Source organism: Aquarana catesbeiana, linkage group LG12 (assembly GCF_042186555.1).
Source record: "Aquarana catesbeiana isolate 2022-GZ linkage group LG12, ASM4218655v1, whole genome shotgun sequence".
NCBI lineage: Eukaryota > Metazoa > Chordata > Amphibia > Anura > Ranidae > Aquarana > Aquarana catesbeiana.
Window position 1 is genome coordinate 239,708,546 of NC_133335.1, and position 26,742 is coordinate 239,735,287.

Consider the following 26,742-nt stretch of genomic DNA (forward strand, 5'->3'; position numbering starts at 1 on the left):
TGTCAGAAAATGTGGTTGTCAAGTCTGTGTCTACACCTATTGTTTCTCCTAGTGTAGTGAAGGCAGCAGAGGGTGCTGGACCAGAATGTATGGTGGTGCCAACCCCTTTTCCTCGGCGTGGCAGAAGTGCGGCTGGAGGTCGGTAGACATCGAGGGGTGGAGTGAGGGATGGATTGGATGATGGTGGAGGGGGAGGTGAGAAAGGAAAGAGGGTGGCTGGTGCAGAATGCAAGGTGAATGATGTGGGGAGAGGGGTGAATAATGTGGGGGAGGGGTTAATGAGGGGGTTTTGGAATCGCATCCTGATGGCGAATAAATCTCAGAAGGTTTCTTAACTCGGATGCCGCATACACATGGTCGGAATTTCCGACAACAAATGTTCGATGGGAGCTTGCTGTTGGAAATTCCGACCGTGTGTAGGCTCCATCGGACATTTTCCGTTGGAATTTCCGACAAACAAAATTTGAGATCTGGATCTCAAATTTTCCGACAACAAAATCCGTTGTCGGAAATTCTGATCGTGTGTACACAATTCCGACGCACAAAATTCCACGCATGCTCGGAATCAAGCAGATGAGCCGCACTGGCTATTGAACTTCAATTTTCTCGGCTCATCGTACGTCTTGTATGTCACCGCGTTTTGACGTTCGGAATCTCCAACAAAATTTGTGTGACCGTGTGCATGCAAGACAAGTTTCAGCCTTGCATGCACACGGTCACACTAGATTTATATAGCTCTGATATATACCGCAGTGCTGTGCAGAGAACACTGAGCCAGTCACATCAGTCTTTGCACCAGAGGAGCTTACACTCTAGAGTAGTGTAGAGGAGGGTAGACTACAGGGTGTATTTATGTACCTTTGGTATAGTGTAGCCTCTAAACTTGATGTCCTGCAGAGCGGCATGCGGCAAACCGTTTGGCACTACACTAGCGTATCTCTGCGCCTCGTGGATCACGGCATCCGTGTACGGTAAGGAGACGCGGTGCTCCAGGGATGGACATTTCTCCGTGCCGATAACATTCTCAATTTCAGCCTGAACCTTCTCTGCAAAAGAAGCGACACACATGTCAGAACATCACCACCAGGAACCAACCACGCATTAAAGTGGACCTAGCATCTCTGTGGAGGAGCTTCCTGTAATAAAGACCTCTCAGTACTGCTCTCTCTCCTTGTGCAGAGTGACTGGTCTTGTCCCCGCCCCCTCCTGTAGTTTTCTGCAGGCAGCCTATAATGGGTGGAGCCTGCTGGGCCCCTCCCACAGATCTGCTCTCTCTCCTTGTGCAGGATGACTGGTCTTGTCTCCGCCCCCTCCTGTAGTTTTCAAGGTTTTCAGCAGGCAGCCTGTAGTGGGTGGAGCCTGCTGGACCCCTCATACAGCTCTGCTCTCTCCTTGTGCAATGTGACTGGTGTTGTCTCCTCCCCCTCCTGTAGTTTTCTGCAGGCAGCCTGTAGTGGGTGGAGCCCGCTGGGCCCCTCCCACAACTCTCCTTGTGCAGGGTGACTGGTCTTGTCTCCGCCCCCTTACGTAAGTTATCTACAGGCAGCCTGTAGGGGGTGGAGCTGATGGGCCCCTCCCACAACCTGGCTCTCTGCACAGTGATGATGTCCCTGCTACTTTTACAAGGTAATATCTGGGTTGCAAACACATATGGTGCACACAAAAAGTCCCTTTCCAAAAACGATTAGGCTCTGTATCAGCAATATGAATACAATCCTTACTCTGGATTTCGGGATATTCCATCATAAACTTCAGCAGCCATCGGAGGGTGGAGGACGTGGTGCCGGTCCCGGCAATGAAGAGATTGAAGGTGGTCATTGTCAGGCTCTCTATGGTAAAATGGGACTCCGGGTTACTGGCTTCCTGGGGGGGGAGGAAACAACATAACAACATGAGACCCAACTGGCCATATTTACCCTCTTCCTGCCAGCATCACACATATGGTGGACACAGCTGGTGACAGATCACGCCCTGTGGCCGCACAAGAGAAGCATTGTGGGAGGATGTCATATGGCGTCAGGTGCAATCTGGCCTTCATTCAGTGGGTGGCGCTGTGCCATTTCAGTTCAGGAGAGGAGCCTGTACATCTGTGCAAGACAGAAGAGAAAGGCTGAAGGTCAGCTGGTTGGTGAAAGCTGCTCAAAGATTTCTAAAAGGGCTGCTGTACACTGTAATGGAAATTTGTACGTTCTGTATATAATTGTATTCTATTTTGTATGTATTGCACACTGCCCTCACTGTGCACGGCACTAATAATGTTTTCAGTAAATGTTTACATTCTTTCGAGTCCTGATTAGAATTAGCCTGCCTATGTAACGCCCCTTGTTACCATAAATGTACAATTGTAATATTAATGTGATACCTACGTAATCATGTGCATAAAAACCTTCAATTGCGTCATAATAAAGCAGAACAGTAATTTGGAAAGATGCTGAGCGTATCTTTTGTGTCTGTTCCCTACTGCAGTAGTTATTATTAATTTGGAACCACTAATCAATATGAGGATAGGAGTTGCCTATCATCAATTTAGCCGAGTCATGCATGGCGAGCTTTGCCTTAGGAGGGGATTCCAGGTGACCCTGAGTATCCGAAACGAGGAGCTTGAGACGATCCGGGAATTTCTGATAATCAGCCGGCTGAGGTAAGCCTTTTGCTTACATTTGAGTTATCAGACTTCCTTGATCGGTAAGGCATTTTCGGGACAAAGGGTACCTATTTTACTCCCCTTAATCGAACTGTATTGATTGGTGGTTATATGTTATGTTGTCCCTGTCTATTGTCCATCGGAGTGTTATAAATAAGAAAGGGAAGAATAGTACTGTTCACAGGTATATGTAGTACATCTGCTAGATAAAGTAGTTTAGAGGCAAGAGGGTATAGGCACAAGTAGAGAAGAGAGAAGACTGGCCAGTCATTATGGGCATTGAATTAAGTAAGGGAATGAAGGGTAAGAGACCCTCAAAAATGCCCAGCGCAAGAGAAGCGCTATATATGAACCGAAGGTGTGGTTCCGCCTATACTGAGCCCCTATATTAATGGTTAAAGTGGACAGAGATCCACAATAGGTAATTGGGTTACCAAGGTCCACAGGGACTAAGAATCATGCAGAGTAAACAGCTAGAGAAACAGCTATCAATGTGAGCAGGATGGATCAAGGGTGACATTAGAACTAGACAGAAAGGGACATTTTCATGTAAGTTGTGGGATGAATTTGGGATCAGGCACTACAACTAGTAAAAGTCAGAAACAGAGAAATGAGAGTTAAAACAGAATACTTTATATGTTGTCAGAGAGGGAAGATGGGATGAGCACTGTGGCTCCCCATCTGATCATAGAATCATAGAAGCTAGATATAAAAGTTATTTAAACAAAATAAGGAAAGCAGAATTTAGGCAGGAAAATATTAAAGAGTTAAAAGAAAGTGAGAGAATGATATGCACATGTTGTGTACAAATGGGAAAAATGTATGTGCGAATGCTGGGACCTTTAGTTCTATTGCTTGTGTGTGCCATGTACGCAGATGTGACCCCCTCCTTTATGCTCTCATGAAAGAAATGTGGCTGGGATGAGAGGTTAGTGATAAGCTGGAAGGACATCATGCCAATTTCTGTTTTTTAGACAAAACATTTATAACAAAATGTGCCGGGTTAACGAATCTAATGGTAAACAATGTGATCACAATTATTTTGAATCTGTTTTCCAAACACGGTAAAATGAAGGTTACATTTAACCGTGTATTACACAAATTGAATATCCTTTGATAGTGGAAACAGTGCATTTAAAAAAGGGAAATTAAGTAAAATTAAGTAATAATGAGTATTCATTTCTAATATGAGTTTAACAATTATATAGATATATTGAAACTGGTTTAGACAACCTTTGGTTGGAAATGAAATCCAGGTTATTGGGGAAATTTGTAAAAATGGGATTAGTTTAGATTAAGATAACAATTTTGTAATTTTACATTTATTCAATAAGCCCTTATTGAGAGAAAAAAAAGATTAAGATGAGGTTGTTATTTTGAATAAAGCTGCCATAATATTTAACAAAGCCAAGATGGATGGGATACATAAGAAGTTCTTCTACAAAAATGATATTGTAAGGTTTTTGATAATAACTTGATGTGCGGTCCATGATGTAAGAGTAATAATAAATAAAATTTAAATATAACAGACCCATCACATCAAGTCCACACACCCTGTTAGGATAGATGCCACCTGCAGCCAGTTGTGTTATAGTTTTTGATGCTTTCTGGTCCATCATACAGATTATTGATCCTTTTGTTTTTATTTATTTTTATTTTTGAAATCCAAAGCAGAATGTGTGGATTGTGAAATGATGTGCCCCTTTTTCTTGTAAGTGAAGTGGTATAGGCAGAAGAATAGTTTGGATTTATGGGCATCTCTCCATGACCGCAGGGTATTGTTATCATTTATTATAATATTGCCAGGAAGAAGTTGTCTTTTGAAACATGAAACTGGAGTTCTTACACAAATAGTGTGATAGAAAACAAGCCATTGTAATATATTCATGCAAGCTGGACCCAGTAATGAAGGGTTCATCCTGATATATCAGAGCTGTAGCTTTTATGCAAAGGTGCTATTAGACAAAGTTAGATATTGTTTTGGTCAATGGTCCGACATTCTGCGCAGCAAATATACAGATAACTAAATGTTTGTCTAATGAAAGGTTTAAAATATGAGTTTATTTATGTACAAATCTAACAATGAAAAATGTGGACATTTATTCAAAAGAAAGGAAAAACCACATGTGTTAAATTGATGGTGTAGGAATCAGCTGCTGTGAGCCCCGTGCGGGACACACTCCCTGAAGACCCAGATATTACATTTTTTGTAGATTTGAGTATGCAGTTTATCACCCAGAAAGATACTCTGTATTCAAAGTCATTGGATCCTTTTTGCCCAGCTCAAGAAGCAGAGCTCCATGTTTTAGCAAAGCCTGTGAGCTATAAAAAGAGTGTATATTTATATAGATAGTCGAGATATAGAGAGCTTTTGGTTCCATTTGAAGGGCCAGAAGTTTGTTTTTACTTCGGCAGGTAAACCAACCAAGCATGCCAAGTTAATTTGATTGGCTGTTTTCAGCCTTCCAGCTTCTTGCTGAGGTAGCCATATTAACTTTCACACATGGAAGCAGACCAGGTGACTCTAAGGATGCTGCATTTACAGCCCCGGACACTTGATGGGTCTGTGCAACTCACAGATTCCACCCTAGTTCTGGCCCAGTATAGCTGGGATTAATAATTCAACTTTAAGGACCCCAGAACGAGAAGAACAAGTGGTCCACAGGGGGCAACTTCTTATGAAACAGGACTTTGGAAAAAGTGATCATTTATGTCTGCCAACCACTCTTTTCCCTTCAGCTTGACACATGGACCGTGTCATCAGTCACAAGCAGTTATGGCTGCCTTAGTAAATGAGCGTGGGATAGAGCCAGGGTTCTCCACAGTTGTTTTTATAACATACCACTTCTTGTTTTACCTGTTACCAAAGGTGTTACCAAAAGCTGAACATCCCTCCCAGAGATTACAAAAAAGATATATCCAGATGCCCAAGTCAGGATCTTACAAGTATGCATTTTGTCTGTATGGACATGTTTTTTGGATGTCCAGTGGCAAATGCTACTGCAAAGGCCACAGTAAAAAGTGTTATCAGAAGTAGTTTGTAAGTACAGAGTGCCAGAAAGTACAGAGAGTAACAGAGGAAATCATTTTTTATAGGAGAGTCCTTACTAGAAGTTTTGCGGTTTTATTTTTACACCCCCTACTGTCTACAATGTAGCGGACAAAGTAGAGTAAGAAACTAGAAAACTTTTGCCTGAATGTTTTCTTATATTTTATGAAGCCCCTAGGGGGGGTGGTGGACTCTCTCCCTATGGGATTTGGTTTGGGAGTGTGTTACTCACTTGCTAATATTTTGTCTCAGCAGCTGAAGTCCTCCATTCGGATCTCACGGAGAATGTTGCTGATCTTTTAAGGTTTTTTGACAAACTCATTTATGTGTTTTCTCCCCAATTCCAGATCCTAAAAGTTTGGAAGGATCTAAAACTAAAGCCAGGTGACTTTTGGATTGTTAAGAGACATTTATATATATAAGGAAAAGTTTGGAGACTCAATACTGCATCTATTTCATGTACAGTTTTTGCAAAACTTGAAGGAAAAGTCACCTGGATCCACACCAGACACTGCAAAAATGACTAAATTAAAGAAATCTCTGTGTTTGATTTGTTTCCCTCTTGTGATCACAGTCTAGGGTACTTTTTGATTCAATTACTTTAATTGTAAGGGATATATATATTTGAAAAGTAGTTGAAGTCATGTTTAGCCATGTTGAAGTCATATTTGTCTTTTGTACGTCTTCCATTTTATGTAGAATTGTCTGTGTTTACATATGCTGATAAGTCAGCATGTCCACAATTCAGCTAGAAGGCCATTCTGGCCACAGGAGTGTACAGCCAGTACTCTGTAAATATGTCTTATCAATCATTTGTTTTTCACAATGAAAAGTCATTTTGTAATGAAAAAGTTGCTCAGCTATTATTTTCTCCACAATGGAGTTTTTTTGCCTCTTTGGCCAGGACTACCTCCACCTAAGCATGTGGAGGTTCCAGGTTAAAGGTGATAGCAGGTATGGTTAGTGATCAAAATATTGATCAAAAGAGGGGAGACTGTAATGGAAATTTGTACGTTCTGTATATAATTGTATTGTATTTTGTATGTATTGCACACTGCCCTCACTGTGCACGGCACTAATAATGTTTTCAGTAAATGTTTACATTCTTTCGAGTCCTGATTAGAATTAGCCTGCCTATGTAACGCCCCTTGTTACCATAAATGTACAATTGTAATATTAATGTGATACCTACGTAATCATGTGCATAAAAACCTTCAATTGCGTCATAATAAAGCAGAACAGTAATTTGGAAAGATGCTGAGCGTATCTTTTGTGTCTGTTCCCTACTGCAGTAGTTATTATTAATTTGGAACCACTAATCAATATGAGGATAGGAGTTGCCTATCATCAATTTAGCCGAGTCATGGTCTTCAGGGTAGAGTTCACAAGCCCAATGCACTAGGTTGAAGTCTCCTTCAACCTGGTCTCCCACCCCAACAGAACATATTTTTTTGGGTGTTACCTCGTCTATTTTATTTAGGAAAGAGTCCACAAAGTCTCGCGGGCAGTTGGGGTCTCGGGTTTTGACGTGATTTTTGATGAGGTTGCCCAGGAATTCCTGCAGCATGGTGCCATTCAGGAAGATCTTGTTGTGTTGACCTGGAAGCCACCTCAGAATTTCTGGGAAAGCGTTGTAGAGCTGGGAAATAGGAGACATGATAGATCAAATTTTCTCGCAACAAGTCGAAACAAGTCTGCAACATAGTTTCCATTTCATTAAACCTTTAAAGTAGGTGTAAAACCAAACTGAATGATATTTACTTTGCTCTGTTGTGTCATAAACACCCATAGACACTCATAAACACCCATAGACACTCTACTGACTATGCCCACTTTCAACCCCAAACCCTAAAATCACACCCCTATTTGTAGCCACACCCACAAAATCAAGCTCCCATTTTTAACACCCTTATACAGACATTAGACATTCAAAGTATAAAGACAAACAATTTTCTAGAAGTGCATGCATAGTTAGGAGAGTTGCCTTGAGGATATTTAAACAGTAACATTGCAGTTCTACAAGTACAGTTGTAATACTATGCAACTACTGTATGTGGATGCATTTTAACCCTTTCTTTACATAGTCCAATAAAATCTACACTTAGATGTTGGCGCCCTCTGTCTTTTTATTATTTTACAGTGTACAGAGGTTATCCATTACTCTGCCAGAGGAGCTGTAGTCATTGTAAAATGGACTTTTGGAATTATGAACACTTATGGACTTATCCTTTAGTTGACTTGTTTAGTCTGCCAACCCCCCCCCCCCCTTCTCCTTGCGCCATTAGGACTTTTATTTTACAAATGGCTCCAGTATTTCATGTTGGCGCCCCCACAGTGGGACTGATGGGTTGGTATTTGCACAGTACAATGTGTATGCTAAACAGGTGGGCATATGCTTTCTGGGGACAGACACCTCAAAACAGGGACGTACGGTAACCATATGTTATAGAGTGACAACTTTCACCCTGTCATATGGTCTTCTGATAGAGACTAGAAGTGGCCATTTTGAACCCTGTACAGGCATAGTCCACTGTTGTTACCATCAAAAAATGGCAATGCTTCACGATGCACAGTACACAGACCAAGCGAAATGTCACCCAGTTTGGGTTTACTGCTCCAGCTCACCTGGAAGCCTAGTCTGCCCAAGAAGGTCAAATTTTCGAGGATCATATTGTGCAAGGTCTGGAAAGTCTTGTCTTCTGTATCAAAGCGATCTCCAAACACGATGGAGCAGATAACGTTGGACACAGCAGCGGTGAGCTCAGGGCCCGGGTTGAAAGGTTTCCCTGGTAAGGAACATGAAATAAGGTCTTAAAGTGAAATTGTCTCTGAATATATGGCAACAGTAGTAGGAATTCCCTTTGTCAAGTTTCTAGCACAGGTTGGAAAAAGAAGACTAACTTCTGAGCAGCTGTTATGGACAACACCACCATTATTTCTTTTCTCCTGAACCTTATCAGTCTACCCCTTATGTATAGGGTGCGTTTTAAGACATACTTCCATGGTCCTCCTTGTAACCCCTTCACACATTAGTTACAAGTCAATTGTCCTCCCCATATGTGCCAAGCAGGTCAAGTGGGTCAGGTGTCCCTGCCTTGAGTCTAGTGGGCCAAGTAAGTCAGGTATTTCTACAGTAAAGTGGGTGAGGTGTATCTTGAGTCAGGTGGGCCTAGTAAATCAGGTGTTCCTACAGTCAAGTGGGTGAGGTGTCTCTTGAGTCAAGTGGGCCAGATGAGACAGTTGTTTCAACATTTATGTGGGTAAAGTGTCCCTTGAGTCAACTTGGTCATGCGAGTCAAGTGTTCCTACAGTCAAGTGGGTTAGTAGCCTCTTGAGTCAAATGGACCATGTAAGTCAGGAGATCAGTTAAGAGGGCGGGGTGTCTCTTGAGTCAAGTGTGCCAAGTCATGTGTTCCTACAGTCAGGTGGTGCCATAGTCAGACAGGTCAGATGTATGTATGAAGGAGATTCAAGGTAGACAAAAGAGTCCTAAAATATGCATGGTACTTGTGTTTGGCCTCAGCCATGGCTATCACACACCTGGGTGTGAATCAAAAAGTCCGTTACCATTTTTTGATCTGAAGAAGTCCACCAGAAACTTGGCCTCTTCAGTCACTCGTTCTTCAATGCTCCTCTTTCCCATGCCAAAGTTCCTCAGGGTGGTCAGGGAGAACTTTCTTTGTTGATACCAGTGAGGTCCATTGGAGAAGACCACACCTGGAATAAAACACAGATAATTACTTAATCGAGAAAGCAAATGGGGACATTTACAGCTCTTGGATGTACAGCAACATGCTCCACATAGCAGACCAGGCAGCACCTATTGAGCTTCAGCCAATCAGAATGGCTCCCTCTTGTTGCCCAGTCTTATAATGATTCCTTGGTACTGACCTCTGGCTCAGGCTCTGGCTGATCGGTATTTGTCTACCAAATCCGCAACCAGCTCCACCCTCTATACAGACTTACTTTCTGGTACCTTCCCATCTCTTGGTCAGGAATATTAAGTGGGGTAGACATTGAGGTCATGACTCAGCATGCAGCAAAGCCCAACAAACTTATGAGGGGTCCCTGGTGAGTACTGACTGGTAACACTAACACTTTTTCTGCCTACTCTCTATTCTGCTCCAAATGCCACTTATTTCATTGGCATACCTCTTTAGACCCAGTCTATATGGAATTCATGGTCATCTGCTGACTTGGCACCATCCACAGGCAGCTTAATTCATCAATAAGACACAGTTGATAGAAGCTGAATCCAACACAATTTTACTTTAGCTAATTGCATTACAGAGGATGCTTTTGCAATCTTTTGAGGTATACTGTAAAAGACAATGAGTTTTCCAAGCCCTGCCTTTGCAAAGTAGTAACATTGACAGGGGCAACCTGGAAGAAACAAGGCTGGTCTAGCTGAGCCTGAATAACCTAGCACAAAAAAGGAGGAGAGGGGAGGACAGAAGGAGATATCAAATCACATAGGCCTGAAACCTCTACTAGATTTGTGGTTTTGCACCCAAGATACTTGGACTTGTCCTCCTAAAATCCAATAAAAATGGCCCATTACGGCCCATTGCCCGTGTCTCGTGTTCCTAGTTACCTTTTCTTCTGGCGATCCGTGCAAACACAGGAAGAATGGCTCTTCCGCTGAAATCCTCCGCTTGTCCCAGAAGGGCCTCCTTGAGCGCGTCGTATCCATACAGAACAACCGTCGGGTTCCGCCCAAAGTAGATGGTGTAAACGCCCCCGTACTTCTCTCCAAGCTGGCACAGAGAGGAAAAGAAAAGAACTGTAATTAGGATTTGTTGGCAAAGCCCTGGTGACTAATTTATAACCCAACGCAACCTGGCAGATGTTCGTTCCTGCTTGTATGGAACGAGTAGGAACAAGCAACAACATTCACAATTCTTTTTTGTGCAAGAGCAGACTTGGGTTCAGGGTCAATAGGAATAGCAAGATACCACAGGCAACAGCAAGAGGTACGGCCAGCTACCCAACATGAAAGCCATGGTGAAGACTAAACTAAAAATGTGCATTAGACAAAACACTCCAAAGGAGAATAATCTCAGGGAGTTTTTTTGAAAGTAGTGCGTCGCTAGAGCAACCATTCTCAACCAGGGTTCCGTAAAATCCTAAGGTTTCTCCAGAGATTTCTAGGGGTTCCTTGAGCTGTGTCTGATTGACTTTATGTTTGATCGTACCTGCATAGTTCCGAAGCCAAGCCCACTTGGCAGGGCCAGCAGCATGACACTAGAGGTCTTTTTAGCTGTCTGTAAGGTTGGCATTCTTCCAATTGATCAACAACATAAGGGGCATTTTTACCACCCACCCCCAATGATTTGGTTTTAGCAGGGACCTTGAGATCTGCAAATTGTTTTCAGGGTTCCATTGGGGTAAAAATGTTGATAAAGGCTACACTAAACCTATCTCAACCGGAGTTTTGAGAAACCCTAGGGTTCCTCCAGATGTTGGCAAGGGTTCTTTGAGAAAAAAAAAGCATGGCAGACTGATCTCCTGCCTATACTCGCCACCAATGGACACTTATACACTGAAGACCAATGTACAGGGGTATATTCTACATCAACCATCAATGGAAGGGGTCACTTTTACACTTGCCACCAATGGAAGAGGTCACTTTTGCAATTGCCACCAATGGAAGGGGTTGCTTCTACACTAACCACCAATGTAAGGGGTCACTTCTACAATAGCCACCAATGTGAGGGGTCACTTTTACACCTGCCACCAATGGAAGGGGTCACTTCTACATTGACCACCAATGGAAGGGGTCACTTTTACACTTGCAACCAATGGAAGGAGTCACTTCTACACTGGCCCCCGATGTTAGGGGTTGCTTCTACACTAACCACTAATTTAAGGAGTCACTTCTACAATAGCCACCAATGGGAGGGGTCACTTTTACACTGACTACCAATGGAAGGGGTCACTTTTACACTTGCCACCAATGGAAGGGGTCACTTTTACACTGACCACCAATGAAAGGGGTCACTTCTACACTGACCACCAATGGAAAGGGGTCTCTTCTACACTTGCCACCAATGGAAGGGGTCACTTCTACACTGACCACCAATGGAAGGGGTCACTTTTACACTTGCAACCAATGGATGGGGTCACTTCTACACTGGCCCCCGATGTTAGGGGTTGCTTCTACACTAACCACTAATTTAAGGAGTCACTTCTACAATAGCCACCAATGGGAGGGGTCACTTTTACACTGACTACCAATGGAAGGGGTCACTTTTACACTGACCACCAATGGAAGGGGTCACTTTTACACTGACCACCAATGAAAGGGGTCACTTCTACACTGACCACCAATGGAAAGGGGTCACTTCTACACTTGCCACCAATGGAAGGGGTCACTTCTACACTGACCACCAATGGAAGGGGTCACTTTTACACTTGCAACCAATGGAAGGAGTCACTTCTACACTGGCCCCCGATGTTAGGGGTTGCTTCTACACTAACCACCAATTTAAGGAGTCACTTCTACAATAGCCACCAATGGGAGGGGTCACTTTTGCACTTGCCACCAAAGGAAGGGGTCACTTTTGCACTGTCTACCAATGGAAGGGGTCACTTTTACACTTGCCACCAATGGAAGGGGTCACTTTTACAATGACCACCAATGGAAGGGGTCACTTCTACACTGACCACCAATGGAAGGGGTCACTTCTACACTGACCACCAATGGAAGGGGTCACTTCTACACTGACCACCAATGGAAGGGGTCACTTCTACACTGACCACCAATGGAAGGGGTCACTTCTACACTGACCACCAATGGAAAGGGGTCATTTTTACACTGACCACCAATGGAAGGGGTCACTTCTACACTGACCACCAATGGAAAGGGGTCACTTTTACACTGACCACCAATGGAAAGGGGTCACTTTTACACTGACCACCAATGGAAAGGGGTCACTTCTATACTGACCACCAATGGAAGGGGTCATGTGTACAATGCTCCTTCCCTCCTTCATGGGCTCAAATATGCACAGTCATTCTATGTGAACATGATTGGCTGTTCGGTGATCACTCATAACAGTGATCAATCAGTGACCAGATTGTGCATGCACGGCCGTCCACCATCTGGCATCCATAGTCACCTTGAAGGCCTTTTTATGTGTCCTTTATTCGACAAAAAAAATTCTCTGTATGTCAATGCATATTGAATAGAAGCCTCCTTCTCTATATAGCCACTTCACGTCTACATACTGCAGTTTAGTGTGTTTTTAAAGGGGAACAAAAAGGGGCCCCCCGCTTAGATGCAAAGGGGCCCCTAAAGCTTTACCCTTTCACCTTTTTTCAAACAGAGATTGATGTCTCCTACTAGTTGGACATTCAGCTCTGAATCTCAACTGATAGATCCTGTTTTTCCTGTATCTCTGAGCCCTTGTACACACCGGAGTCAAAGCCAAGCAGAGTGGCACCCATTACTATAATAAAGCGTATGGGCAGCTGCCCAACTGATAACGTTTATTTCCTTAATTAAGCTTTTTTATTTCACAGCAAATAGATGCATTTCAGTATGTCGTTTTTTTTTTACCTGTATATCTGTAATTTTTACCTTTTTGTCTATGCACTGCCCGCCTAGGGATATTAAAGCGGAGCTCCACCCAAATGAGATCTGCCTCCTCCCCCTCTCTGATGCCACATTTGGCACCTTCTTGGGGGGGGGAGCAGGTATCTGGTTTTGACAGGTACCCACACCCACTTCCTGCTAAGTTCCTGCCGCAGCTGGCCCATTGAGAAAACACAGAGTGATTTGCGCAGTAGGAAACCAGCTGTGAAGCCATTAGGTTACCGGTGCCCAGTGGCGGCCGCTCCATTAGGGGCAGCCCCTAAACCATGCGTCCTGCCTCTAATCTACATGCAGGGTGCCGGAAACATGGATTCCATTGGGGGTTTTTATTTTTTTAGAAGCACGTGATTAGAGCCTGAGGCTCTAATTGGCTTCAAAAGAGGGTGTGCTCGCTATTCGCCAATGTCACACAACTGGATGGGTTCAGTGCTCTGCGCGTCGAGCCCACCCAGTTGTGTGACATTAGGGAAATAATATTCGCTATTACTTTTCATGCTTCTCCTCCTGGTAATTCAGGAAGCGGGTCCTGAGACCTGATTGGCCAGGGAGTTTTAGGAAGTCCAGGGAGGAGAAGGAAAGGCCCGGCACTTCCCACGGCAAGCTGCAGCAGGTGGAGGGGCAGCTTTCAAGAGCCCTTCCCTGCATCCAGCATCTCCTCCTAGGGTAAGGACATGGATGGCGTCCGACCCATCCAGACGGGGAGGGGGGGTGCAAGTGAGGGGGTCAGGGGCAGCTTCCAGAAGCCCTACCCTGGATCCAGCACCACCTCCTAAGGTAAGGACATGGATGGCATCTGACCTGTCCAGGTGGGGGGGGGGGGTGTAGTGGTCTGCCAGTGAGGGGGTCAGGGGCAGCTTCCACAAGCCCGCACCACCTCTAATCACAGCCCACCTAATCTATTCAATTAGTATCCAATCAGGCAGGACCCTGTACTATATAGTTGTTGGCAGATATAATGGAGATTGTACAATCAAATTATAGTATGTCTGCAGTCTCTGGCCATCTCTTGTATCATGTGTGCAGTCTCTGGCCATCGCCTGTAACATGTCGGCAGTTTCTGACCATCTCTTGTATCATGTCCGCAGTCTCTGACCATCTCCTGTAGCATGTCTGCAGTCTCTGACCCTCGCCTGTATCATGTCTGCAGTCTCTGACCATCTCCTGTACTATGTCTGCAGTCTCTGATCATCTCTTGTACTATGTCTGCAGTCTCTGACCATCTCTTGTATTATGCCCCCAGTCTCTAACCACCTCTTGTAACATGTCTGCAGTCTCTGACCCTCGCCTGTATCATGTCTGCAGTCTCTGACCATCTCTTGTACTATGTCTCCAGTCTCTGACCCTCGCCTGTATCATGTCTGCAGTCTCTGACCCTCGCCTGTATCATGTCTGCAGTCTCTGACCCTCGCCTGTATCATGTCTGCAGTCTCTGACCCTCGCCTGTATCATGTCTGCAATCTCTGACCCTCGCCTGTATCATGTCTGCAGTCTCTGACCATCTCTTGTACTATGTCTCCAGTCTCTGACCCTCGCCTGTATCATGTCTGCAGTCTCTGACCCTCACCTGTATCATGTCTCCAGTCTCTGACCCTCGCCTGTATCATGTCTCCAGTCTCTGACCCTCGCCTGTATCATGTCCGCAGTCTTTGACCATCTCTTGTACTGTGCCCGGATTAGTGCTCTGTTTACTGGATTTAACCCTTGCCCAACTCTGTTAGTCCATTCTCTCAATAGAGGACTTTGTGATCACTCCGGCTCTCTGCTCTGGTTCTGCTCCTCCCCCCACCTTCATCACGACTTTCCTATCTATTTACTAAGGGTGGCAGTATAAGGATTACAATCAGTTAATGTTGATAGAGAGAGTGAAGTTCTACTGGTAAACATAAACCTGATTGCACCACGTCGGGTTCTGTGCCACCATCTTCACTTGGCGTCATCAGAAGGCAACTGTCTCTTCTGAATTCTTGCAGCCATTCTCAGATGTCGTGCTGCAGCGCATGCGCAATAGATTACCCCGAGGACCTCTGTGCACTTAGGATCACAGCCACCGACCACCAATGCTGAGGTGGGGTTTGTTTCAGCCAGCCACTGACCATCAGTGCTAGGGGGGATTTTTGCAGTTAGCCACTGACCACTAATGTTAGGCGGATATTTCTGCAACTACTACTGACCATTACTATTTCTGAGTCTACTATCCCAACAGTTACTGATTGCTCAATAGTCGCTGACAGGGGGGTATTTTGCAGCCAACCTCCGACCACCAATGTTAGGGGGGATTTTTGCAACCAAAGTCTGACCACTAATGTTAGGGGGGATTTTTGCATTCAACCGCTGACCACCAATGTTAGGGGGGTATTTTTGCAGCCAAAGTCAGACCACCAATGCTAGGGATGTATTTTTGCATTGACCCACTGACCACCAATGTTATGGGGGTATTTTTGCAGCCAACCTCTGACCACCAATGTTAGAGGGGTATTTTGCAGCCAACCTCTGACCACCAATGTTAGGGGAGTATTTTTGCACCCAACCTCTAACCACCAATGTTAGGGGGGTATTTTTCAGCTAACCTCTAACCATCAGTGCTAGGGGGGTATTTTTGCAGCCAACCTCTGACCACCAAAGTTAGGTGGGTATTTTTGCATTCAACCACTGACCACCAATGTTGGGGGGGTTGCACTTAACCTCTGACCACCAATGTTAGGGGGGGATTTTTGCATTTAACCTCTGACCACCAATGTTAGGGGGGTATTTTTGCAGCCAACCTCTGACCACAAATGCTAGGCGGATATTTCTGCAGACAGCCACTACTGACCATTACTACTTCTGAGTCTACTATCCCAACAGTTACTGATTGCTCAATAGTCACTGACTACTGTGCCCCTATTAGTGACTAGTCACTGCCCCCCCCTCCCCCCCCCCCCCCCCCGATGACATGTTATGGCACATGTGCAGTAGAGCATTCCAAGGACCCCTGGCATGTTCCAGCCAGCCACCGCCAATGCTAGGGGGGTTTGAAGCCAGCCACTGACCACCAATGCTATGGAGGGGGGGTTGCAGCCAGCCAATGGCCATTTTTGCAGGCAGCCACGACTGACCATCACAACTGATTGCTCAGTAGTCACCGATCGCTCCTATCTTATGATTTGGCACACGAGCCCCCAACATTCAGAAGGGGAGGGGGGAGGTATGATCGTAGTTTGCATGCTTCTGCTGTGACCCCCCCAAACTCACCTCTGTGAATGTGTCGTATGGAGCCAACTTGTTGATCTGGTGCAGATTGCCAATGACAGGCCACGGCGTGGGCCCCGGGGGCATGTTACGTCTTCTTCTCCATGATGAGATGTACAGGTAAGCCAGCAGAGCCAGGAGCCCGGCCACAAGAGCGGACAGCATGGTGTCAGCCTCTCCTTCCTGAGCACATTCCTTCCCGGCTTATTTATCCCCCGCCGCCCCTCCTCTAGGCCTCTGATGTAACCACTCAGCAAGCACAGGGGAGAGGCGTGACCACGGAACACGTAACATAGTTGTAAAGAAAGTAACAATGTAGCTGATATCTTGTAGCTTCCTTTATCAGACATGATAGTTTACTAATAACTTAAAGCTCAACTCCGGGCACAAAAACTTTCACCTAAATATATTCTTCAATAGCCACAAATGATAAAAAAAAAAAACACTTTGTGAGCACCAAATGACTTTGTAAACCCAGATATTACCTTGTAAAAGCAGGCGTGACATCATCACTGCGCTGTACATAGCCTGTGCAGAGAGTATAGGGGTGGGAGCTGTTCTAGAAGCTCCGCCCACTACAGGCTGCCTGCAGAAAGCGACAGGAGGGGCTGGAGACTAGACACGTGCAATTCGCTTCCTTCCAAATTAGTTTTTAAACGAATTTCGTTAATTCGGAAATATCCCAAATAACAAATACCCGTTAATTTTGGAGTTTATATATATTATATATATATATATATATATATATATATATATATATATATATATATATATATATATATAATGTTTGGAGGTTTTAAGTAAGTTTCTAGCAAAAAATACAGATTTTTACTTGTAAACCAAAAGTTCCAGTAAAACAAGTCCAATGACCATGAAAAGTATTCCCTTCAATAAATAGTTCATATCATATGGTTATATAAAAGTGCTCCCTGCTCAAGAGTTTCTGCGGATCTACCACTTCCTCTTAGCACATGATGATTGTGCCCCCCCTGAAGTTGCTCGCCACTCACCAGAGGGTTAGGACTCTCAGCTATACAGCTAAAACCGTGGCCAAAAGTTTTGAGAATGACACAAATATTAATTAATTATCACAAAGTCTGCTGCCTCAGTTTTTATGATGACAATTTGCATATACTCCACAGCCACGGCTGTACAAGAGTCTCAAAAGCCTTTATATGCTCCACATCCCCATGGCCAGAATACTTGGTCCTCCTGAAGCTTTCCTGTGGTATCTGTTCATCTTGGCTTGCATTATGCTTGACCACCTCCAACCAACCATAGTACAGTCAAGAACTTACGTACTCATTAGGACAAAAAGAAGGGAATCGCAACATAGTGTAATAACATTTTATTGAAATATATGCTGAAAATTGCACTCCCTTACGGGCGGCGCCTCCCCTGTCCATGCGTCCAGCCCCCTGATCTACATATCAGTGGCGCCGGACCATGGATTCCATTGCGGGGTGGGTGTTTTTTTGAAGCACCTGATTAGAGCCAGAGGCTCCAATAGGCTTCAAAAAAGGGTGGCAATTCTCTGCACTCCGAGGCCACCCGTTTGTGTGACCATAGCAAATTAATTTTCGCTATTTTCACACTAATGTTCCTCCCTGCCAATCAGGAGACAGGTCTGTGAGACCTGTTTCCCAACTGGCCAAAGCATTTTATTGGAAGAGGAGACACACGATGGAGGAAGCTGGAGAAGCGGACACCGGAGCGGTCACTGGAGAGGAAGAGAGGACACCACAGCCCCGCGGGTAAGTGCCGGACCACCCAAGGGGGCTGTTTCAGTGCTGTGCCACGCCGCTGCCGCGGGGGGTGTTCTTTGTTTGCCGCCCCCCCCAAAAGAAGTAGCCACCACTGCTACAGGATAAAAAGCCAGTATTAGATTCAAGATCTGGAAGCCTGCATTCCACGGGCCGGATGTGACATCACCGAAACCGAAAATTACATTCAACACATTTCACCCATTTCGGGCATCCTCAGGATTTAAAATGTCCATTCTTGGCTGCTCTATGTATCCGCCTAGGCTCCTCCTACTACAAAATTGTCAAAAATGTACCTGACCAGCTAAAAATATCTTGGACCAAGCAGGATTTTGGCCCAAAAAGGTGTATAGCATGCAGGACATGTAAGACTAACGTCAGGAAAACTACTGTAGGAGCCTCAGGGCTCCAACTCGCCCCTGCTCCGAAGACTTGATGGAAAAGGTCAAGAAAATGCCAAGGACACGCACAGGAAGTGACCTCAACCTGATGGAAAAAGGCGGGAAAATGCACAGGAGGTGCACAGGAAGTGACCTCAGACTTCCCTTTATAAGCCCAGCCCAGACACTGCCAAATTGCTGGATTATCTTCAGCCCCCCCCTTGTTCCTGTGCTAGTGTGTGATCTGTCGGAACCTGTTGTGACCTGGAAACCTATTTGACTACTCATGATTGCTGCTTGCCTTTGACCTCGGATTTGTACCTTGATCATTCTACTTCTTTGCCCCTTTTGTACTCAGCTGCCAGATTGGAACCGACCCCGGCTTGGCTCTCGACCATTCTTCTTCTGATTAACCCATTTATGCTTTGTTGCCCAACTGGACTTGACCTTGGCTCGGATCCCGGACTAAGGCTTGCATGGTGCTCCACACCCCTGGCACCCGTGCCACTCGGTGTCCCACCAAGTCTCCATCTCCAGAGGCTTCAAGGACCCGAGGTGCAAGGGAGGCCTCCCCACTACTTCGGTCTCACATCAGGTACGTGGCCCTCATGACAACTACGCATTTTCAGTCCACAGTTACTGATAAAATGTATGAAGTGAAGAAATGTATAATATGAGGTAGGTTTTCTATGGTTTGATAAAGGGGCGCTCCTGCCTGCCCTGAAACATGTAGCCACACCCCCTCCGCTTCCTGTCATCATCACCCAGCCGAGGGTGTTTGGAGCCGCAGCCATCTTGCTACTTCTGGAAGTTGCTGTTGATTATGTTCCAGCTGGACTTCAATCAAGAACTCTGCTTCAACTAACCACATGCCTGCGGAACTCTGCAGCCTCACGGGGATCCTATGGAGGTCTATAAGGGTTTATGACAAGCCTTGATCCACCACTAGTGAGTGCATTTTTATTGTCTTTTATACTTTTTTAAAAATAAATTGCTACACCTACATGGAGGTTCCCTCTTGTGTTTGTTTTTTTTTATATGGTAGTACACATGTTACCTACCTATTGGAATGCCCCTGCGGACTCCAGTATGTAGGATGCGTAACAAAGAGAATTAAGGGTAAGACTTTTTATTCTGAAAATGATATCATACCTTTTGTATGAGGGGCAGCCCGGCGGATGTAGTTTTGGTTCAATATTTAGCACACATAGAGCGTGGGTTTATTATAATATTTATAATGGTGACAAAGTTCATTGTTTGACAAACAAAGATTACTCTGATGTTGCAAATGTTGGAAGAAGCGATATTAGAGCATATAATAAAGGAGAGGGAAGGTTTGCTTTAAGGTGGACTTGCACTTCATACTGTGATTTAACTGCACAGCAACCAGAGGGGAGGGGCTCACAGATCGCTCCCATAGACTTCAATGAAAAAAACTCCCCCCTAGTGACTTCAATGCAAAAACACGTCCCATAGACTTCAATGCAAAAACACCCTCTAGTGACTTCAATGCAAAAACATGTCCCATGGACTTCAAAGCAAAAAGTTCCCCCTAGTAAGGTCAATGCAAAGTCGCATCTCATAGACTTCAATGCAAAATTGACCCTGTTGAAGACTGTTCAGTCAAAACGCGTAGGGCTAGCATTTCAGCCTCCCACATTGCCATTTTTATCTGTTTGTGATCACTTTTTAACAGTGTATGGTGTTTATACAATAAATCACATTTTTTTTTTACCTGCACCATGTGGAGCTTCCTTTTTTCTTTCCCCACGGCTCCTTATTAATCGCCGTCTCTGGATCATTCTGCTCTGGAATTTGAAACGTGAGCGACAGCCGTCCAACTCCTGCCTGTGACCACCATCTTTCATCTAGGCCCGTGGCCCACAAGACACCGTCCGGTTGGACATCACGGGAGATTCTCCCCATGCCTTTTTGACGCACTGCTATAAGGTATCTGCGTCCTATGGATCCGGTAAGGGTATCCATTTACTTCTATCAAACATCTGTATGCCTTTGGTGTCCACTGTCACCCCTGCATTGAAAGAATATACACATCGTTTGGTGTCTAGTGCTATCCTCCCATTGGAGAAGATACCCCTTCACTATTTATCCTATGGACTCTCACTATTTGCTGTTCCATATTTCACCATAGACACTTTGATCACATATTGTTGTCTTTTCACATTTCAGCGCTGATATATTTATTTTCCATTTTTTTACATGTTTATTGAGTACATGTTAGACATGGTGATGCTTACTCACATTCTCCTTTATTTAGCATATGTTAGACCTTCTTAGCGCTGCACTTTATGCAATTCAAAATTGACTATAAACTATGGGGAGTACGCATGTTACCTACCTACTGGAATGCCCCTGTGGACTCCAGTATGTAGGATGTATAACAAGAGAATTAAGGTTAAGACTTTTTAATTTGAAAACGATATCATACCTTTTGTATGAGGGGCAGCCCGGCGGATGTAGTTTTGGTTCAATATTTAGCACATAGAGCGTGGGTTTATTATAATATTTATAATGGTGACAAAGTTCATTGTTTGACAAACAAAGATTACTCTGATGTTGCGAATGTTGGAGGAAGCAATATTAAATCAGATAATAAAGGAGAGGGAAGGTTTGCTTTAAGGTGGACTTGCACTTTGCACTGTGATGTCACTGCACAGCAACCAGAGGGGAGGGGCTCACAGATCGCTCGGATGTTATCAAGTAGCACAGTTGCAAGGAAAGTAACAATGTAGCTGATACCTTTTAATGTGCTTAACTGAATATGATTTGAGATACAAGCCTTTGAAAAAACACTGCGCCTAGGTTCACACCAATACGGTGTGGGAAACCCCCTCGATTCGTGCAAGTTTCCCGCCCCGCATTTAAATTGCACCGCCCTTGCGGGTGTCAGTACAATCCTAAAGTGGTACTAAAGGTTGTTATTTTTTTTTTTTTTTAAATAACAAACATGTTATACTTACCTGCTCTGTGCAACAGTTTTGCACAGAGCATCCTCGATCCTCCTCTCCTCGGGTCCCCCCTGCTGGTGCTCCTGACCCCTCCCTCCAGCCTATTGCCCCCCCCATAGTAAGCAGCTTGCTCTGGGGGCATCCGAGCTGGCTTGCGTCTGTCCAGTTACACACACCCACACGGAGCGTGGCTCGGCCCCGCTCTGGTCTCTCCTTATTGGCTCACTGGCTGTGATTGACAGTAGCAGGAACCAATGGCTACCACTGCTGCCTCAGCCAATGAGGAGGGAGAAACCCAGGAGAGTAGAGGCTCTCGTGCACATAGCTGGATCGCGATGGGTCTCAGGTAAATATCGGGGGGGGGGGGGGGCTGCACATGGAAGGTTTTTTTACCTTCATGCATAGAATGCAACCTTGATCCTTTACAACCACTTTAACAACACCCCAAATGCAGGTCACAATCATGACCATGCGATCTGGTGGCAGTGCGATTCCAAAACTGCTGCATGCATGACTTTGGTGCGATTTGAGCCCATGCAAAAGAAAGCACCACACTGAATCGCATTGAATGTGGTGCAGTTCCTGTGCAATTCTCATGCAGGTCATAAAATGTACCGAGGCTTAGGGGTCAATTTATGAAACATTCATTGGATGAAGGTCACAATCATTTACCCAGACAGCATGAATTGTACCTGCATTTTCTCTAATACAGGGGTCTCCGAACTATAACCCGCTGTAAGATTTTATCTGCTCTCTGATCTAAGGGGGGACTCTGATCTAAGGGGGGGACTCTGATCTAAGGGGGGACTCTGATCTAAGGGGGGGACTCTGATCTAAGGGGGGGACTCTGATCTAAGGGGGGGACTCTGATCTAAGGGGGGGACTCTGATATGGGAGGGGGGGGGCTCTGAAATAAGAAGACTCTGATGTAAGGAGCTCTGATGGGGGCTCTACTGGAGACTCTGATGTGAGGGGACTCTAATAGGGAGCTCTGATGTAAATGGGGGGCTCCAATATAAGGGGGCTCTGACATTAGGGGACCTTGAACTCTCATGTAAGGAGGGACTCTGATGGGCTCAAGTTTATTTGGAATTTTCTTGCTTTATTTTACAAAAAAATATTTTTTGTTCTAAATCATATCATACTGATTACAAAAAAAAAAAAAAAAAACTCCAGGTAAATCTTAATCATTCCTTTAAATTGGATTTGCTTATTTATAAAACTGTTTTTCCTTCGGCCCACAAATATATTTAAAATCTACAATGTGGCTCTTGCGCTGAAAAGTTTGGAGACCCTGGCTGTACAATTCAATGATTTCCTATGAGCGTCAGCTCCATCTAGTGGCCAAAATGCAGTAATTTTTTTTTTCAAACTGATGTATTTCAGAAGAAAATACTGCATTTTGACCACTAGATGGAGCTGTTGATCATATGAAATCATTGTAGTGGGGAAAATTCATTCAGGCTGGGCAAATGCTGGTAATATTCGTCCAGTGAATGTTTTATAGACTTTTTTTTTTTTAGATATGATTTCATGCAAATAACTAAAAAGTCATACTTATATACACAAGCACAGTGGACATGAAAAAACGTTAGTGGATTAAAGTAAAACAGGATTTCCAGGGGCACTTCCTGATTGCCTGTCAGCCGGCACCATGTAAAACGCATCACAACACACTGGAATCACATCTAAGCACCCCCCCCATGCAATTTCCATTTAAATCAATGGATAGGCATCAAAACGCATGATAACGGGCACTTTCACAGGTTCTCTGCATGCATTGCAATACACTTTGTACTGCATGTCAACAGGAATCAACTAGGGAGGCACCGATATATCGTCCACCAAAAATTTTTGCCCGAAAATAGGGTAATTGGCGTTCTGCCAATAGAAAAAAAAAAAGTGACGATAATGGCATTATGTGTCCCATCGACTTCAATGCAAAAATCGCATCCCATAGACTTCAATGTAAAAACGCCCCCTAGTGACTTCAATGCAAAAATGCATCCCATAGACTTCAATGAAAAAACTTCCCCCTAGTGACTTCAATGCAAAATCACATCCCATTGACTGCAATGCAAAATCGTTCCCCTATAGACTTTCAGTGCAACCCCCCCCCCCCCCCTCCTTGTGACTTCAATGCAAAAACACGTCCCAATTCAAATAAAAAACACCCTCTAGTGACTTCAATGCAAAAACACGTCCCATAGACTTCAATGCAAAAAGTTCCTCCTAGTAATGTCAATGCAAAGTCGCATCCCATAGACTTCAATGCAAAAACGCCCCCCTAGTGACCTCAATGCAAAATCACGGCCCATAGACTTCAGTGCAAAAATGCCCCCTAGGGACCTTAATGCAAAATCGCGTCCTATAGACTTCAATGCAAAAACGCCCCCTAGTAACTTCAATGCAAAATCACGTCCTATAAACTTCAATGTGAAAACACATCCCATAGACTTTAATACAAAAATGCCCCCAGTGACTTCAATGCAAAAATACATCCCATAGACTTCAATGCAAAAACGCCCCCTAGTGCCTTTAATGCAAAAACACGTTCCATAGACTTCAATGTAAAATTGCCCCCTAGTAATGTCAATGCAAAGTCGCATCTCATAGACTTCAATGCAAAAACACCCCCTAGGAACCTTAATACAAAATCGCACTCCATAGACTTCAATGCAAAAACGCCCTCTAGTGACTTCAATGCAAAAACACGTCCCATTGACTTCAATGCAAATTTGCGTATGTTTCGGTTTCAGTTTTCGGCCAAGTGCATCCTGAATTTTCAGTTTCAGCACCGCTAATCATAACACACATCACTGCACATTGACGCGCTTCATAATGCGTTTCCATACGCTATGATGCCCGTTGACACCACTCGTGGGCTGAGCCGCCTTTTTGATGCCTTTCGATTAATTTGCAAAATTGCAAAGACCTGAGTCCCGCCAAAAGGAGACGGAACTGTTCCTGAAAATACCATCAAACTGGCCGCCTCTGGCATGAACACTTTCCAAGACACCAGCCTGGAACAAGTATGCCGATTGGGAAAGTCTGGACTGGCAAAACACTCGTTCCAAATCAGCACCTCAAAGTCATTGGATCAGCCCTGACTGCCAGGGAATTAGTATTTTCCATAGGGAATTGTCAAAGTGCTCAGGATTTAGGCTTAAATCACTGCCATGGAACAAGCATGCAGTCAGTGAAGTCTCCTTAGGCTGGCTATACGTGGGTCATTTTTTTATTTTTATTTTTTTCAACCAGCGGGTTGAATATCAGATTCACTGCTTTATAAATTTGCCCCAAATGGTCATTTATTTGGACTTTGGTTGCAATGTGAAGATGTCACCAGCAGGTGGCAGCATTGGCTATGAAATCAGTTTTTCCAGTTTTCCACCTATCTAGAAAACTTTATATTTTGAGTTTTAGGTGGAGGGGCCGGTCCTCAGTATACAAGTAATAAAATATAAAACTACTTAATCCTGGTCCTGATTTTATATGAGAAGAGCGGAATATCTTTTATATTTTCGCTTTTTTGTAATAGAACACGGAGCCGCGTGCCACATAAAACCGGTTTATTCAGAACATACAACTCAAAAGATGGCATTAAAAGTGCATTTAATTGGCAGCTCCAGATCTTATCAACTTTTTAATATTTTAGGCCCATGCAGCCAATAATGCATCTCAATAGGATTACACACAATGGGGGGAGGGGATCAGTACCAAATGATACAAATAAATAAATACATGGTATAACGTCACATACATTACTGTGAATGAAAGTAATACTGTTAAAGCCCAGCTCCAGGTTTCCCCACCCCCACCCACCCTATTCAGGTTAAAAAAAAAAAAAAAAAAAGCATCTAAGGCTGTGACAGACATATTCAGTCCACAGCTGTCCTGGGCAATACTTCTTTTCTGCCACAAGATGTCCTCAGTCTTCCAGATCAGATGTGGCTCTGGGGTCACTTATGCCGAAGGACTGAGGGCAATACAGTGAGTGCAGGAGTGTCCTGGCCCCTCCCCCCCAAGGGGTTGTCACCACGGAGGCGCTTTATTGATGCCGAGAGAAGCGCTGACATGATGACGTCACCGCGGCACTCTGTATCTGGAGTGGTAATGAAAAGAGGAAAAGGATCCAGTGCGTCATGTGACCAGCCAATCACCTTTTGGAAAAAGATACGTATATTGGAAAAACGGCATAACATTCAGAGGAGGGGACCCCGAGGAAGAAGGGGAGTTATACAGATGAGGGAGGAGGGCCTGAGCCTGGAGTTGGACTTTGATTTAGCAGCATTTACATTAACAGTACATATGGGAAGCAAAAACTGCATATTCAATAGTGATAATAAAAAATGTATAAACATTATATATATATATATATCATATCATATCATATTATACGGGAGATATATACACTGTATATTATATCAATATATATTTTTTTATATTATAATAATGTTTATTATTATATTATTGTATTTATTGTTATAGCTATTCTTGTAATTTATTATTATTATTATTATTTTTATAAAATGAAAATTACAAACAGATTGGAGGGTTGGCCAGTGACCGGGGCTCCCTCCAACCCCACCAGAGCCTCCTTCTCTGTAGGTGATCGCACACACATACATGTAATGATATGGAAAGATTGCAATTCTCATGTAAAATACTTAAAATGTTAGTAGTGCTAATAAATATATCCATGAAAAGAATATTATATTCACATTAGAGAACACTATTTATATATATATATATATATATATATATATATATATATATATATATATATATATATATATATATATAATTTTTTTTTTTTAAATAGTGTTCTAGTGTTCATGGATATAGTTTTATTTATATATATATATATATATATATATATATATATATATATACACATACACACACAGTATATATATATATTAGATTGGATATTAGATTATATAAAAAAAAAGATATTATAATAAAAAAATAGTAAATATATTATTATTATTATCATTATTATTATATATATTTGAAAATAATTATATATAACAGAACATGTATGTCATGTTACAACCTAAAACGTAAATGTATTTTATTGAGATTTTATGTGATAGACCAACACAAAGT

General features: G+C 43.7%; 1 protein-coding gene and 1 long non-coding RNA gene across 3 annotated transcripts in view; one reads left to right on the forward strand and one right to left on the reverse strand.

Moving 5' to 3' along the window:
• Positions 1-16,774, reverse strand: part of LOC141113702 (cytochrome P450 2F2-like) — a 31,444-nt gene extending 14,670 nt beyond the window's left edge. Inside the window, exons 1-7 of one of the 2 annotated variants that reach the window (XM_073606967.1) lie at positions 16,522-16,774; positions 10,288-10,450; positions 9,261-9,410; positions 8,319-8,479; positions 7,156-7,332; positions 1,722-1,863; positions 859-1,046 (exon numbers count right to left, since the gene is read on the reverse strand). In XM_073606967.1, coding sequence (XP_073463068.1) covers positions 859-1,046; positions 1,722-1,863; positions 7,156-7,332; positions 8,319-8,479; positions 9,261-9,410; positions 10,288-10,450; positions 16,522-16,683 — 1,143 coding nt within the window. In that variant the 5' untranslated portion in view covers positions 16,684-16,774. Of the gene's footprint in view, positions 1-858; positions 1,047-1,721; positions 1,864-7,155; positions 7,333-8,318; positions 8,480-9,260; positions 9,411-10,287; positions 10,451-14,854; positions 14,879-16,521 lie in introns of those variants that run through there. The other variant, XM_073606968.1, reaches the window with a different exon arrangement.
• Positions 2,534-6,949, forward strand: LOC141113703 (uncharacterized). The gene is made up of 2 exons (XR_012236805.1): positions 2,534-2,641; positions 6,041-6,949. It is a non-coding gene; the product is annotated as an uncharacterized lncRNA (long non-coding RNA).
• Positions 16,775-26,742: the final 9,968 nt, after the last annotated feature.